Source organism: Carya illinoinensis, chromosome 10, assembly GCF_018687715.1.
Source record: "Carya illinoinensis cultivar Pawnee chromosome 10, C.illinoinensisPawnee_v1, whole genome shotgun sequence".
Lineage (NCBI taxonomy): Eukaryota > Viridiplantae > Streptophyta > Magnoliopsida > Fagales > Juglandaceae > Carya > Carya illinoinensis.
The window spans coordinates 32,120,194-32,133,163 of NC_056761.1; the positions used below are offsets into that span (position 1 = coordinate 32,120,194).

General features: G+C 37.0%; 1 protein-coding gene across 1 annotated transcript; it reads right to left on the reverse strand.

Annotated features, from left to right (window-relative positions):
- Positions 1-1,566: 1,566 nt before the first annotated feature.
- On the reverse strand, positions 1,567-2,959 carry LOC122279798. Its single transcript, XM_043090633.1, has 3 exons — positions 2,646-2,959; positions 2,197-2,375; positions 1,567-1,851 (listed from the first exon to the last, which is right to left on the reverse strand). The coding sequence occupies exons 1-3, from the start codon at positions 2,758-2,760 to the stop codon at positions 1,831-1,833; spliced, it is 315 nt and encodes a 104-aa protein (XP_042946567.1). The 5' UTR covers positions 2,761-2,959; the 3' UTR covers positions 1,567-1,830.
- Between the last annotated feature and the right edge of the window lie 10,011 nt (positions 2,960-12,970).

Below are 12,970 nucleotides of genomic sequence, written 5' to 3' on the forward strand. Positions count from 1 at the left end.
AGAAGATATGTGGAAGCAAGAACCCTGCTGATATGTTGACAAAGGGTGTTACGCTTGAGAAACTGAAGTTGTGTGCAACTTCAGTTGGTCTTATAGAATGAAGACAGGAGCAGTGAGTTGCAGAGGTGGAGGATATCATGTTTGAGGAAGAAGGCGATACAGCGAGTGTACCAGTCTCCAAGTGGGAGAATTGTTGAGTACTGTGGAGTCTGGTCCACACCGCTCGAGCGGAGTCATTGGCCGCTCGAGCGAAATCAGGCAGAGTCGAACGCTCGACGTCAGCTCGACAGTGAGCTCGAGCGGGATGCGGAAGGGAAGTTCGCTCGACGCGCGCTCGACACGCCGCTCGAGCGAACATGCGATTTAGGGATTCCGCCGTTTGAACTATATATATGATTTTTGCCTCTTTTGTCTGTACAGAGCAGCTACGAAAACACTGTGGATGAACAGTGTTGTGACCCATCTTGTAGTGTGATTCCTCAATAATAAAATCCTCTGCAGCTCCCGTGGACGTAGGCAATTTGCCGAACCACGTACATCTTGTGTCGTGTGTGATTGCGTGTGTGATCGTTTTTCTTTCTCATTCGGTGTTATTTTCAATTCATTGTCATCGTTTTTCACAACAGGGTCATTGGACCAAGACGAGTTGTAAGAGACGTAATTAGGGAATCATATTCGGAGCCAAGACTAGTGAGAATATAACCGATTAATTACAGTTAGTTAGGGGCTGTCCAATAGCAGCCAAAGTATCAGTGTAACTCTTCATTTTTGGAAAAAATCTGCAGTCGAAAAATCCCCCTTTTCAAGAGAGGCTAGATTGAGGCGCAAGTTCATGACTTAGGCTTGAGATTGTAGTGAAAAAGTCTGTTCAAGGGCTTCCCGGACTTCACATAATGTATAGAGGCCGACAACTTGTTTGGGCACATCATTGGATAGAGAAGAGACCAATGTAGAGAGGAGAAGATGGTCCTGTTGATACCAAATTATACTCCAGATTGGGTATCAACACTACTGGAAGAATATCTTGTGAGGAGGAGGTTGAAATCATGGGGTTGGGTGGTGGGCAAGAGCCATCGACAATTATAGTTGCTGTCCTTTATGGTATGTGAGGAGTTGGGCTTTCCATAACAAGTAATTCTCTGGATTAAGTTTGATAGTAATGAGATGGGAACTATTGGTGAGAGGAACATTGGAAGCAAGGGAGAGGTGCAGAGACAAACAGTACTGGAAGTTGCCGATCGAGGAAGCCATTGATAGGTACAATCGAAAAACAAGAGGAACAAGAAAAGGGAAGGTCTATGGTATTATATATAGCAGATGTTATAAATATAAACTAAATCCCATGAATCATCGGTTAGGAGGCTCCCATACTAAGGAAATATATACAATTTATGATGGTTGACTGTCACGATCTGTGACTAATTTATGGATTAACGGGAGGGATACTAATAATTTCTAATGAATACGATAGATCTGGAATCACTAGTACTACTGACGTTTTGCAATAGGGTTCACATAAACGAAGTTAAGTGAATGCTAACAAGCTAGATATGCAACTTACAGATCTGTCATACGAAATATGGTTTATTAAGCTAATTCTTCTTACGGCCACAAATCTTTATAGTTTACAATCATCAAACCTCATAAGAAAAAAGAAAAAAAAAGAAAACACAACTCTCATTAATTTAAACAAATCCCTAGATCATATATAAATAAACAAAATAGAATATCGTTATATGTTACATTCCTCATTTCCTATGTATTTCTAATATCTATAAAAGATGAAGTGAACTGTTCCAAATTTGATATAAAAACTACTTCCAACACTTGCTATCCACGAGTTTTCTTGGCCTGCAACACAAACAACATATGCAAGAAATGGTGAGTGAATTTAAATGATACTAATTTCCACCTCCAAAGATCCAAATAACTATTGAATTTGCTTGAATTGAAGTAGGTGAAAAGGTCTATTGTGGTTTTGTAGAACCCATCAAACCCCCCATGTTTGAGTTTGATGTATTTTGGTTTCCAAACATCTATATTTTAGCAGAAATATTGTCATTCCGTAAAGGGACCCCCTTTGCACTTTCAACCATTGTACTTTCTAATATCACCAATTAATTGAGCTACATCCTTGATTAATGTGACAAAAACTAGATAAAATAAATAAATCATTATATGCATAATGAGACTTACTTTTCCTCCCATATCAGTCACCCTTAAGCCCTTGGATTTGGGTGGTTTAAGAACACGTTTTCCATGAATCAAAGGTTGTTTTCCATGAGAGCGATCATGCGGAGGATTAACTGATGAATGGGTCTCCGGACCTCTATAATCAATTTCGTACACCTCCGGATCCAACTCATTAGAGTCCCCTAATCATAAACCAAACATCAAATTAGTGTCTAACCATGCATCTGTAAAGCACAGGCAATGAATGGTAAAATGAATGGTATCTCTCTCTGTGTCCTGTACGTTGAGAGAGAGTTGGCTTTTATAGAAACAATTACAAGAGGAATACAAGGCAACGTTTTTATAGAAATAACCTGTTAATAAAAATATATATCCTTTCTTTTTTTTCTTAACTTTTGCGTTACTATTGAAGTATCCATGAGAGAGAGAGAGAGAGAGAGAGAGAGAGAGACCTCTTGAAACATAAGGCACGGTGATCAGGAGAAAGAGAAACAGGATGGTGGTGATTCTAGACTTGAGCTCCATTGGAGTAAGAAAAGACTGAACTTTTCTGAGGCTATAAATCATATAGGTATAGACACAGACAGACGCATACACAGACTGAGAAGATCAAGAGACGTACTTTATATCATGAGGTGTTCAGGTAAGAAGCACGGGAAAAGGCAGGTTGAGGTTTTTTTTTTTCCCCCAGCTTTGGGCAGGTGAAAGTATCGCGCGTGCATGGCTATAAACACAGCAACAACTTGCAAGGTACGGAGGTGGTCCTGTGTGGATGAGTTGGGCTGGAACATTTATAACGTTAGTGTAGCCAAACTATATAGATATAGAGATATATGCCTGCTTAAAAATTAAAGAAGGTAATATTGATTTAAATTAATTAATACTCTGCTTGGTCCAGACAGACGCATGTGTTTTTAATTAAACTATTGTCCTTTAGAGGACATCCCATTTAACTACTCTTGCTCAGTTTGTTTGTTGTTATCATCATCCTAACTGGAATTCAATTTGCGAATTCGAAACATGATAAATATTAGAGTTCCATGTCTGCTGCCAATTTGACATGATCATGGGGAGGTTGTGCATGATTTTCAGCAAAGATATATAATAATAACAATAATATATACCCGATTGAAGACTTTGGAAAGAATTTATAGAGAGGAATTTAGATGTGAAATGGCCATTTTATTCATCAATATATCTTAACTAGAGCATGCAGATAGATTTTCTGCGATGGGAAAATACATTCCACCAAGCACTACTTACAGAAGGTACAATAATAATAATGAAGCTCTAGTCATTTTCATGGATATTATTAGTGGCCCTAACATGTTCAAGATGAAACGTGAACATTACTTGATTGGATATGTTTGAGACTCATTCACATGCAACCTCTCGGTGCCACAAGATACCGATAGTACTCAACAAAAAGATAGGGGTTGGATTAGCGATGGCAAGCTGGTTTCTGAACTTTTTGGTTGGGCTTTAGTTAGCTAGTTGAAAACAAAAACTCTACGTACAATCACTTTTTTGTATTTTTTGCGTACTCCACTAATGTGATTGGTTGTGCCACTTTTTTTAATATAAAATAACTATTTTGACTAATCACATTAGTTGAGTGTGCAAAAAATACATAAAAGTGATAGTATGTAGTAGAAATCAATTGAAAATTGTACAGTTTGAGCAGCCAATATTACCTACCAACTTGTATGTGTTGATGCATTTATTCGATGGGGCTAGAGCTTACAGCTATTTTTATTGTAAAATAGATCTAATGTATTATATAAACCCATATCAGTTTGTGAATTTTACTTTCGTAGAATCTCTTTGTGGCTATAGTAGTTCTCTTAAATAAATAATAAATAAAGCGTATAAAATATAAATAAAGAGAGACATAAAATTTATGTAGTTCACTATAAAAGCCTAATTTCACAAGTCGTTTGGGTGTGAATTTCAATATGTTTGGTAATTGTACAGTTTCTCATGACCTCTCATAGCTCTCAATACAATGGAGAACATAGGGTTGAAGGGAGGTTGAAGAAGATGTTTTCATTCTAAAGAAGAGATAAGAAAGAGTGTCCACAAATTGTAGAGAAGTAGTGGAGAGTGTTTAGATTTATAGAGATCTCCTCCTTTTATAGAGGTATCTTTCCTTCTCTAGAGTTGCTAATTCCTAGTTGCCTTATGTCGATTTCATCTTTTTGTGAGTCAGTCAACCTCCTTTGGCTTTATCTCTTCTTTGCCTATCCCTTCCTTTATTCCTAGTAATAGGCTGTACCCTAGTTTATTTTGTATCAATAGACATTTGTTATTCTTAAGATCGACTTTTCCAATAACAAAGTCTTGAAAATCTTCAAAACAATTCAACCATGATAGAGAAATTTTACTAGAACTATAAAAAAACAAATTCTCAAAACTTTTCCTGATTTCACATTCTTGTGCAATGCAAGAAAGATCTCGAGGGTGGACCTTTAGTAGACTTGCAAATTCCTTGTAAGGGTTGTTAAGGAAGCCTCTAGGATGTTTGTTTATTGTAATCCACACTTACGTGGTAGTTGACTCTTTCTTGAAAGCAACTTGCACATCTTAGTTATGGAGCTCAAAAACTTGATCACTAAGGTAGCCCACTAGCAGTAGTCTTGGAATGAATGTTAGCCCCATTCAAATGCATGCACGCTTACATTTCTAGCTGAGCCATCGAGAGGGTTGCTCAACTGCAATTGTGGCGAGAGGCTTCCACAATCACGCTGTTGTGGTAAGATGCATGTGTGAGCCTTGTTTGGCGAAGCTCAACTTGCATGTTGCTAAGCTTGACTACTTAGGCGTCGGAGGTTTGCTTGACTGCTATGGTCACTGAAGGCCTATGTTAGCCTTGGCCACTAAAGCTCAACCTGGATATTGCTAGGCTTGGTTATTAAAGTGTAGGAGGTTTCCTTGACTACTATCTAAAGGTGTGTGTTGGCCTTGGTCACCAAGCTGAGCCTGCATGTTGTTAAGCATGACTATTTGGGCGCAAAAGGTTTCCTTGATCGATATGGTTGCCAAAGGCATGTGCTAGCCTTTGTCACTGAAGCTTAGCATGCATCTTGTTAGGCTTGGTTGTTTTGCCATGGGAGGTTTCCTTGATCTATGGTCACCAAACCTTAGCTAGCATGTTGCTAGGCTTGGCTATTTAGGTGTGGGAGGTTTCTTTGACTGCTATGGCCACCAAAAGCATGTGCTAGCCTTGGTCGTTGAAGCTCAGCCTACATGTTACTAGGCTTGGCTCTTTGGGTGTGAGGGGTTTCCTTGACTGCTATGCTTGTTGAAAGTGTGTGCTAGCCTTGATTGCCAAAACTTAGCTTGTGTGTTGCTATGCTTGGATGTTTAGGTGATGGAGGTTTCCTCGACCACCATTGTCGTTGAAGGCAAGTGCTAGCCTTGGTTGTCGAAGCTTAGCATGCATGTTGCTAGTCTTGGCTATTTGGGTGAGGGAGGTTTCCTTGACTGCTATGGTTATCAAAACTTAGCCTGCATGTTGCTAGGTTTGGTTGTTTAGGTGCAGGAGGTTTCCTCGACCGCTATGTTCGCTAAGGTGTGTGCTAACCTTGGTCTCTTGTTTTACAAGAGGACTAGTGCTTGACTTTGGGGTGGCCAGGTTGCTCTAAGAGATTTTTACCAAAAACCAATCTAGTTATTGTAAATAATCCAAATTATGAGTCTGAGACTTGCAAACTTGAGCCAAGTGGCCTAATGTTTGATTGCCTGAGCTTTATTACGCATGGGCTCATTACCTACAGTGTGTGCTCGTGGGGCGAGCATATTTGCTCGCATGGGAACTATTGCGCACGTAGGTTGAGTACTCATCGTACATTGTGTTTAGGGGTGAGTTCGAATGGTTATTGTGATGCAAGTAGGTTGGGTACTTCATGCCAGGTGACCAAGTTTCCAAGCATTTTGTTTGGCCAAAGTTGATCGCGATTGTGTGTCCTCTTTGAACCCTTTATTTGCCTTGGAGAGCTCTTGTTTGGGATTTAGATTGCCTAAACTAGTTTTTGCTTAAGACCAACAAGCAAAGTTCATCACTTATCCATCTTTTCATTCCTTCTTATTCATTCCTTGGGAGACTCATGGAGATCTAAGGAGTTTTATGGGCAAAATCTTTAAAAACCAAATTTGTTAGTAAAAATCAAACTCAGTTTGAAGGAGGCAAACCCAGGCCATATATTAGTGTTTTCAATTTTTTCTTGTGGTGGTTGCTCTTCTTTGAGTGATTTTTCCTTGATGGAGATGGCCTACCTTTGAATGATTGTGGTCTAATGGGGATTATTCACCATTGAATGATTTTATTTTACTTCTCCTACCTATGTATCCCCGTTGAGCCTAGGATGCCTAAGCATTGTTGATTAAAACCGACTAGCAAAGGCTGCCATTTATCAATTATTCTATCACCTTGTTCCTATTTGTCCATTTTCTTTTGGGAGGAAACATTCAAATATAGACTTGCTAACATAAGTAAAATTTAAATGGCAAGTTTGAGAATAAAAACTCGAGCAAGGGCGCAATTCATTGCTCACTCGCTAGCCTCATTGTCACCCAAGGCAAGCTTTAGTGCTCACTCACTAGCCTTGTTGTCACCCAAGGTGACAAGGTTGAATAAAAGTATTATAAAGTTAAAAAATTATTTGAATATAATTTGTTAAAATCATTTTTGTTTTGAAATTTAAAAAAGTAGTATTATTTTTTGTGTTTTGTTTGGAGTTTGTAAAAATTATAATAATTAGATGAAGAAGTTCCATATTTGAAATTGTAAAGAGTTTTGTGTTTAAGTGAGTTTGGAAATGAAACATCTAAGAATACTTAAAAACAATTGTATTGCCAAATGTATCCTAAGGGATTGTTTGAGAGTATCAACCATCTCATTTTATCTTAAAATCTCTCATAAATTCTATCTGAAACATTACTTAAATATAAAAACTTTTCAATTTTAAATTTTTAACTTTTTTATTTAATTATTAACTAATCATTATAACTTTTCCAAACCTTCAAAAAAAACATAAAAAATAATACTAATTTTTTAAATTTCAAACAAAAATAATATTATAACATTATTTTAACTTGACAATATTTTTGTTTAACCCTTTCTCCCTTCTTTTATAAAGTCCAATAAAATATCTTAATTCAAAAAATTTCACTATTATTCACAAAAAATTTTACTATTATTCAGGAAATTCTCATCTCATTTCACTTTCCAAATGAGTCATTAGTCCTTTTTTTTTTCTTTTTCTTTTTTAATGAAAAGTCAGGGCCGCCTATCCAAAAGAGGCCCTTACGTCGAATTTATTAGAATAAACCTCGTGGCGGAGGAACACTATGGTTACAAAAAATCTCTCAAAAAACAAAAAAAAAAACTCATTTCTTTCTAGTAAAAGAAATCCCCAAATGATCTATACGAATCAAACCTCACAAACGTATTTGTTCAAATTCCGAGCCAACAAAATCAATGTTAACACTATGCGTCCCTTCCTTCACCAAGAAATCCGCTACCATATTTGCTTGCCGAAAAATGTGCCTAAAGTATGCATGGAGCTCATTAGCAAGCTCCTTTATTTCCTCCCAAAAATCCCAAAGAAACCAAAGTTGACAAATTCCGGAAGCGATCCAATTCATGACTACCGATGAATCTGATTCTACTAGAACATCCCGAAGCCTCAACCGTTTTCTTAGCCAAATACCATCTAATAAAGCTCGACATTTGGCAACCATATTAGAAGCAATTCCGTAGTGATGTGCCAATCCTGCTATACTCTTGCCATTGGAGTCTCGGATGATACTACCACCCCCTGCCTCTCCCGGATTGTTACAAGCACCACCATCAACATTCAGCTTTACCTTTCCGGAAAAACCCATTTGATAAACAATGCTTGTTTCTTATGAATAGGGGCAATCGGTGTCCTCAAACTCTCCCTCACCAACCTATCATTCTTCCTTAATTGTTGGAATTTTTTCAGATTAAAAGAGGCATTTTTTAGTAGAAATTTTATAGTTCAAATCGTATCTTCTACCTTAAATGAAGTGTTGTCCATTCTAGCTACACATCGAGCCTTCCATAAAGCCCAAGAAATAATAATGGGCAAAGCTCCACGTATCCACCCTACTTGAGATTGTGTCATTGCTCGCTGCCACCAAAAGGACATCACACCTTTCCATTTTCTGATCTGCGGTAGTCTTATCTAACCCAGATTTGTAAAGTACCTCCATACCCCTTGAGCACTCGGCCCCTCACACAATATATGATGCATTGTTTCAACTTTAGGCATTGTATAACAGTGGCATTTAAAGGCTATCAGAATGGCTAGGCGCTGAATAAAATCATCAATCAAGATTGCACCTTTCTTCGCCCTCCAATAGAGAAAAGACATTTTCTTAGGAATATTTGCTTGCCACAACCACTTTCTCCAGTCACATAATTGTCCACGTTGCCTAGAGATCTCCCAGGCAGATTTAGTGGTAAAGTCACCCTCCAAAGAATGCTTCCAAATCAACACATCAGGCCTATTTCTCAGCTGCATGCCAGAGTCCCAAATTTGCTACAGAACCTCAGAAGGAACCAAGTCTTGAATGATTTCAATATTCGGACCCCTATCATCTATTACCTCAGCAACCTATAGTAGACTACTTACTTCCTACCACTGGACAAAAATCCTGTAAAAAATACACCCAACCCAATTATCCATCCAAAAATTCAAATTACCATTCCCAACCAGTCACTTAGAATTCAGGATTACTCTCAGCATTAACGCTTTATACCCTTCCAAAATCAGGATCTTTTGTGCAGCTAAATTGCCTTGTAAATATGCTCCTACCCAAGATATTTTTTCTAGAAAAATTCTACCCACATAGACTCCCCCGTTGAAAACTTCCAACCAAATTTCATAAATAAAGAGTCTTGCACCTCCATCAAATCTCTAAAACCAAGGTCACCCTCCTCCACTGGCTTACAAACCAAACTCCAAGAGACCCACTTACACTTCCTAAGCTCCATCGTAGATCCCCAAAGGAAATCAGAAAAGATTTTTTTAAGCATTCCAAACACAGCCTTGGGAATTTTCAACACTGATAGCATATGGATTGGCATGCTATTCAACACATGTCTAAGAAGAATGATCTTCCCCCCAAAAGATAAGATCTTGCTTTTCCATCCCGCCAATTTTTTCTGAATCATTGCCAAGAAACCATCAAATAAACTAACCTTCAAATGCCCCACATAAAGAGGAATTCCCAAATACAAACATGGCCATGCGCCCTCTTCAAACCCGGAAATCAATTTAAGTTCATTCTTTCTATCCATAACAATAGAGGAGAAGAAAAAAATAGTAGACTTGCTCGGGCTAATCAGTTGTCCAGACATCTCTTCATATCAGTGCAGTGTTGACATGAGGTTCCTGATGGACAACTTTCCACCATTTGCAAAAATCAAAATATCGTCTGCATACAGCAAATGAGAAATAAGGGTACCACCACCCGGATGATAAGGTTTTATACACCCCAAACTAAATTGTTGGTGAAGCATACGAGAAAGAATTTCCTGAGACAAAATAAATAAATAAGGCGATAATGGATCACCTTGCCAAAGTCCGCGTGATGCCTGAAAAAAATCTTTAGTACAACCATTCAGCATCACCGAATAATATGGAGAAGAAATAACATTGTAAACTAGATTACTCCAATTATCTGAAAAAAACTAATCGGCTTAAAACTTCCCTAAGGAATTTCCAATTAACAAGATCGTACGCCTTTGCCATATCGATCTTCATCATCACATTACCACCTCCCACCTTCCAATTTATCCCTTGAACCAACTCCTGGGCCAAAGCCATATTATCGAAAATACTATAGGCCTGGGATGAACGCTGCTTGCTCCTTAGAAATAATTCTTTCAAGAATAGGAGCCAATCGAACAACCATAATCTAATCTTCGTCATAATTTTGTACACCACAGAACAAAGACTAATAGGTCGAAAATGTACAAATCCCACATGTTCCTTCACCTTAGGAATCAACACCAAATTTGTAGCTCTGAAGAAAGTAGAAAAAGGTTGACCCAAAAAATTCCTTTGACATCTTTACAAGGTCATCTTTAACAATATCCCAAGCCAAATTAAAAGAGAAAAAAAAAAAAAAAAAAAAAACCTAAAACCCCATCAGGATCGGGGCTACTATCTATAGGAATAGACCAAAGGGCATCCTTGATTTCATTAACTGACGACATCATACACAAAGAAGCATTCTCATCTGCTGTTACTGCTGGAAGTAACAAATCAAGGTCTAGTATGTTGGAAGTTATGTTAGAACAGGAAAAAAGCCTCTGAAAAAATCACATTGCCTCGATATGCACAGCATCAACCAAATCTAGAACTCTTCCATCTTCCAATGACATAATGAGCCATTAGTCAATGATGGACAACCCACTCTAAAGTATGAAATCCATCTTCACCATGGAGATCATGAAGGTATCCATCCAGAGTAATGATAGGTACAGTCGTGGAGTGCACAAATGCCATACAATTGTTTTGAAAAAGAGTGGAGTCCACTATTAGAAAATTAATTTGTTTTCATATGGATCTCATATTTACTCACTTTTTTCAAAGTGATTGTACGACGTTTGCACGCTTCACGACTGCAAAAATCATTTCTCATCCATCTATACCTCAAAAGTCCAAATTTCTTCAAATTGACACATTCAATAGGTCCAAGGATTATGTTGAGCATGTGGAGTTATACAAACCCACTTTCACTACTTTGGACTCAACAAGTCGCTGTATTAGTTGCAAATTAAAAGAGCACCTATTGTCATAACGTAGTGTAAAACAGTTTTAAGCAATTCATTCACATATTACTACTTGAAGATTCTACTTTCTAAAATAAAAATTGTATCACACTGATTTGTTATAATAATTTATAATTCAGTCAATGTGGTTAGCGATCCACCTTGTATGGGATAAATCCAACACCCTACGAGGGTGTCGGTAGAACCACTCTTAGTGAGGTAGATGGGTGGCGAACACCTTGTGCATGATGGATTTGTAAACCTTAAAAATGGGTGGTCGGAACACCCATGGTGGTGGTGATGGCCAAGGTCTTTGGCCACTCTAGCCACTGATCACCATTCTTCTTTGGGCAATGTTTTTTATTGTTATACTTTTCTTTCAGTTGGTTTTATAATAATATATTTAGATTATTTAAATGAGGAAAAATCTACTAATTTTTATTTCTACATCAAGCAATTTAGATTTATATAAATGACATTATAGCCTTGGCCATATTGGAAATGAAATGATGATTAGGTTAGCTAGAAAATGCTTTATAGGCAATCTCATTCAAGTTGCATTGCCCACATGTGAACATTGTTTGATGGAAAGTATTGAGAAAATTGTTTAGAAAAAAAAAGGGGCTAATTTTCTATTGCAATTAGTTCACATTGATATCTATGGCCCAATGTGTGTGAGGACAAAATATGGGGTTGTCTACTTGATGAGTGTGCGAAAGTGCACTCTATATACCCTATTATTAGACTAAAATACTAAAATGTGGATAGAAATCATAAGAATTAATGTGTATTCTTAAATTGAATTTCTATTTACGTTGGGATACTCCTAAGCAGTTTTTTTATGTCTAATTTTAGAGTTTATAAAAGAGCAAGTCAAGCCCAGTCAAATTCAAAGGAGGACATTCATGGGGTTTGAGAGCAATTTGGAAGAAAAGAAAAAGAAAAAAAATCACAAAATGAAACCACAAAAAGTCCAAGTCCGAAATTCGCTAGGAGACAGTCTGAATATACTTTAGTCTTTTGACTGTATCTTTTTATTCATATATCAGATTGATACGATTCTTAATGCATTGAAAATCTATCTTAAAGGGCTATAACTTTGTCTCTAATAAGGATTTCCAAATTCGAACTCCTGAAACCCATACGTGGCTGCCAAGATAAGTCCTAAAATTTAGGCGATTTTTTTTATGCGGAAATTAAGAGGACATTAGGGTTTCTTTCCTACCCTATATAAGCATATCATTAGCACGAAATGGAGGGGAGGAAGAGGCACAAGAGGCAGATCCGAAGAGAGGAGAAAATCACTTCCATAGCCACCGTTCGCTTCAGTTTTCTTTGGAGATTTTTGTTATCCATTATATTTATGGGTAACTAAATTCTCAAGTAGGGTTAGGGATGAAATTGCACATTAGATGGTATTTCTAATTTATTGTTAATTCATGTATTTGATTTTCAATTTCTAAAACTCTTTTGTTTTATCATTCTCAATTCATCGTTGATGTTTTCTTCTCCGAATAATCATATAATTTATTCTGTTTATGGATTCAGTCATGCTTTTTCTATTGAATGGATTAGTTCTTTGATTATGTTTGGATCAATTATTTATCTATATTGATTTAGTTTTTTGCTGCAATATCGCTTCCTGAGTATATTGTCGTCATTGGATTTTATCAATTGGGGTAGTAATTCACGTTTTTTAAAAGTGGTGAATGTTTTTTTAAAGGACTACATTTGATTTAAGTCTGGTTTATAAATCCATACCTTCTGATTGGAAATTGCGGGAATTGAGTTCCTAATTGAGTTATCCAATGAATTAAGAATAATTAAAATACCAGATTTGTACAAGGGATTCCCGATGCTCTACTGTTTGTCAAATTTGAGTACTTTTTTTGTTAATCACTTTGCTTCACTTTAATTTACATTTAAAATTAATTTTTGTTCTCTATTACTTATTTAATATTTTTCTTTAGT

Bases quoted from the DNA above. Each gene is read 5' to 3' on its own strand.
- LOC122279798 (XM_043090633.1), bottom strand. From the start codon at position 2,760: ATGATTTATAGCCTCAGAAAAGTTCAGTCTTTTCTTACTCCAATGGAG. The intron at 2,376-2,645 runs GTCTCTCTCTCT...GTTTATGATTAG, and splicing joins CGTGCCTTATGTTTCAAGAG to GGGACTCTAATGAGTTGGAT. The intron at 1,852-2,196 runs GTAAGTCTCATT...TTTGTGTTGCAG, and splicing joins TGACTGATATGGGAGGAAAA to GCCAAGAAAACTCGTGGATA.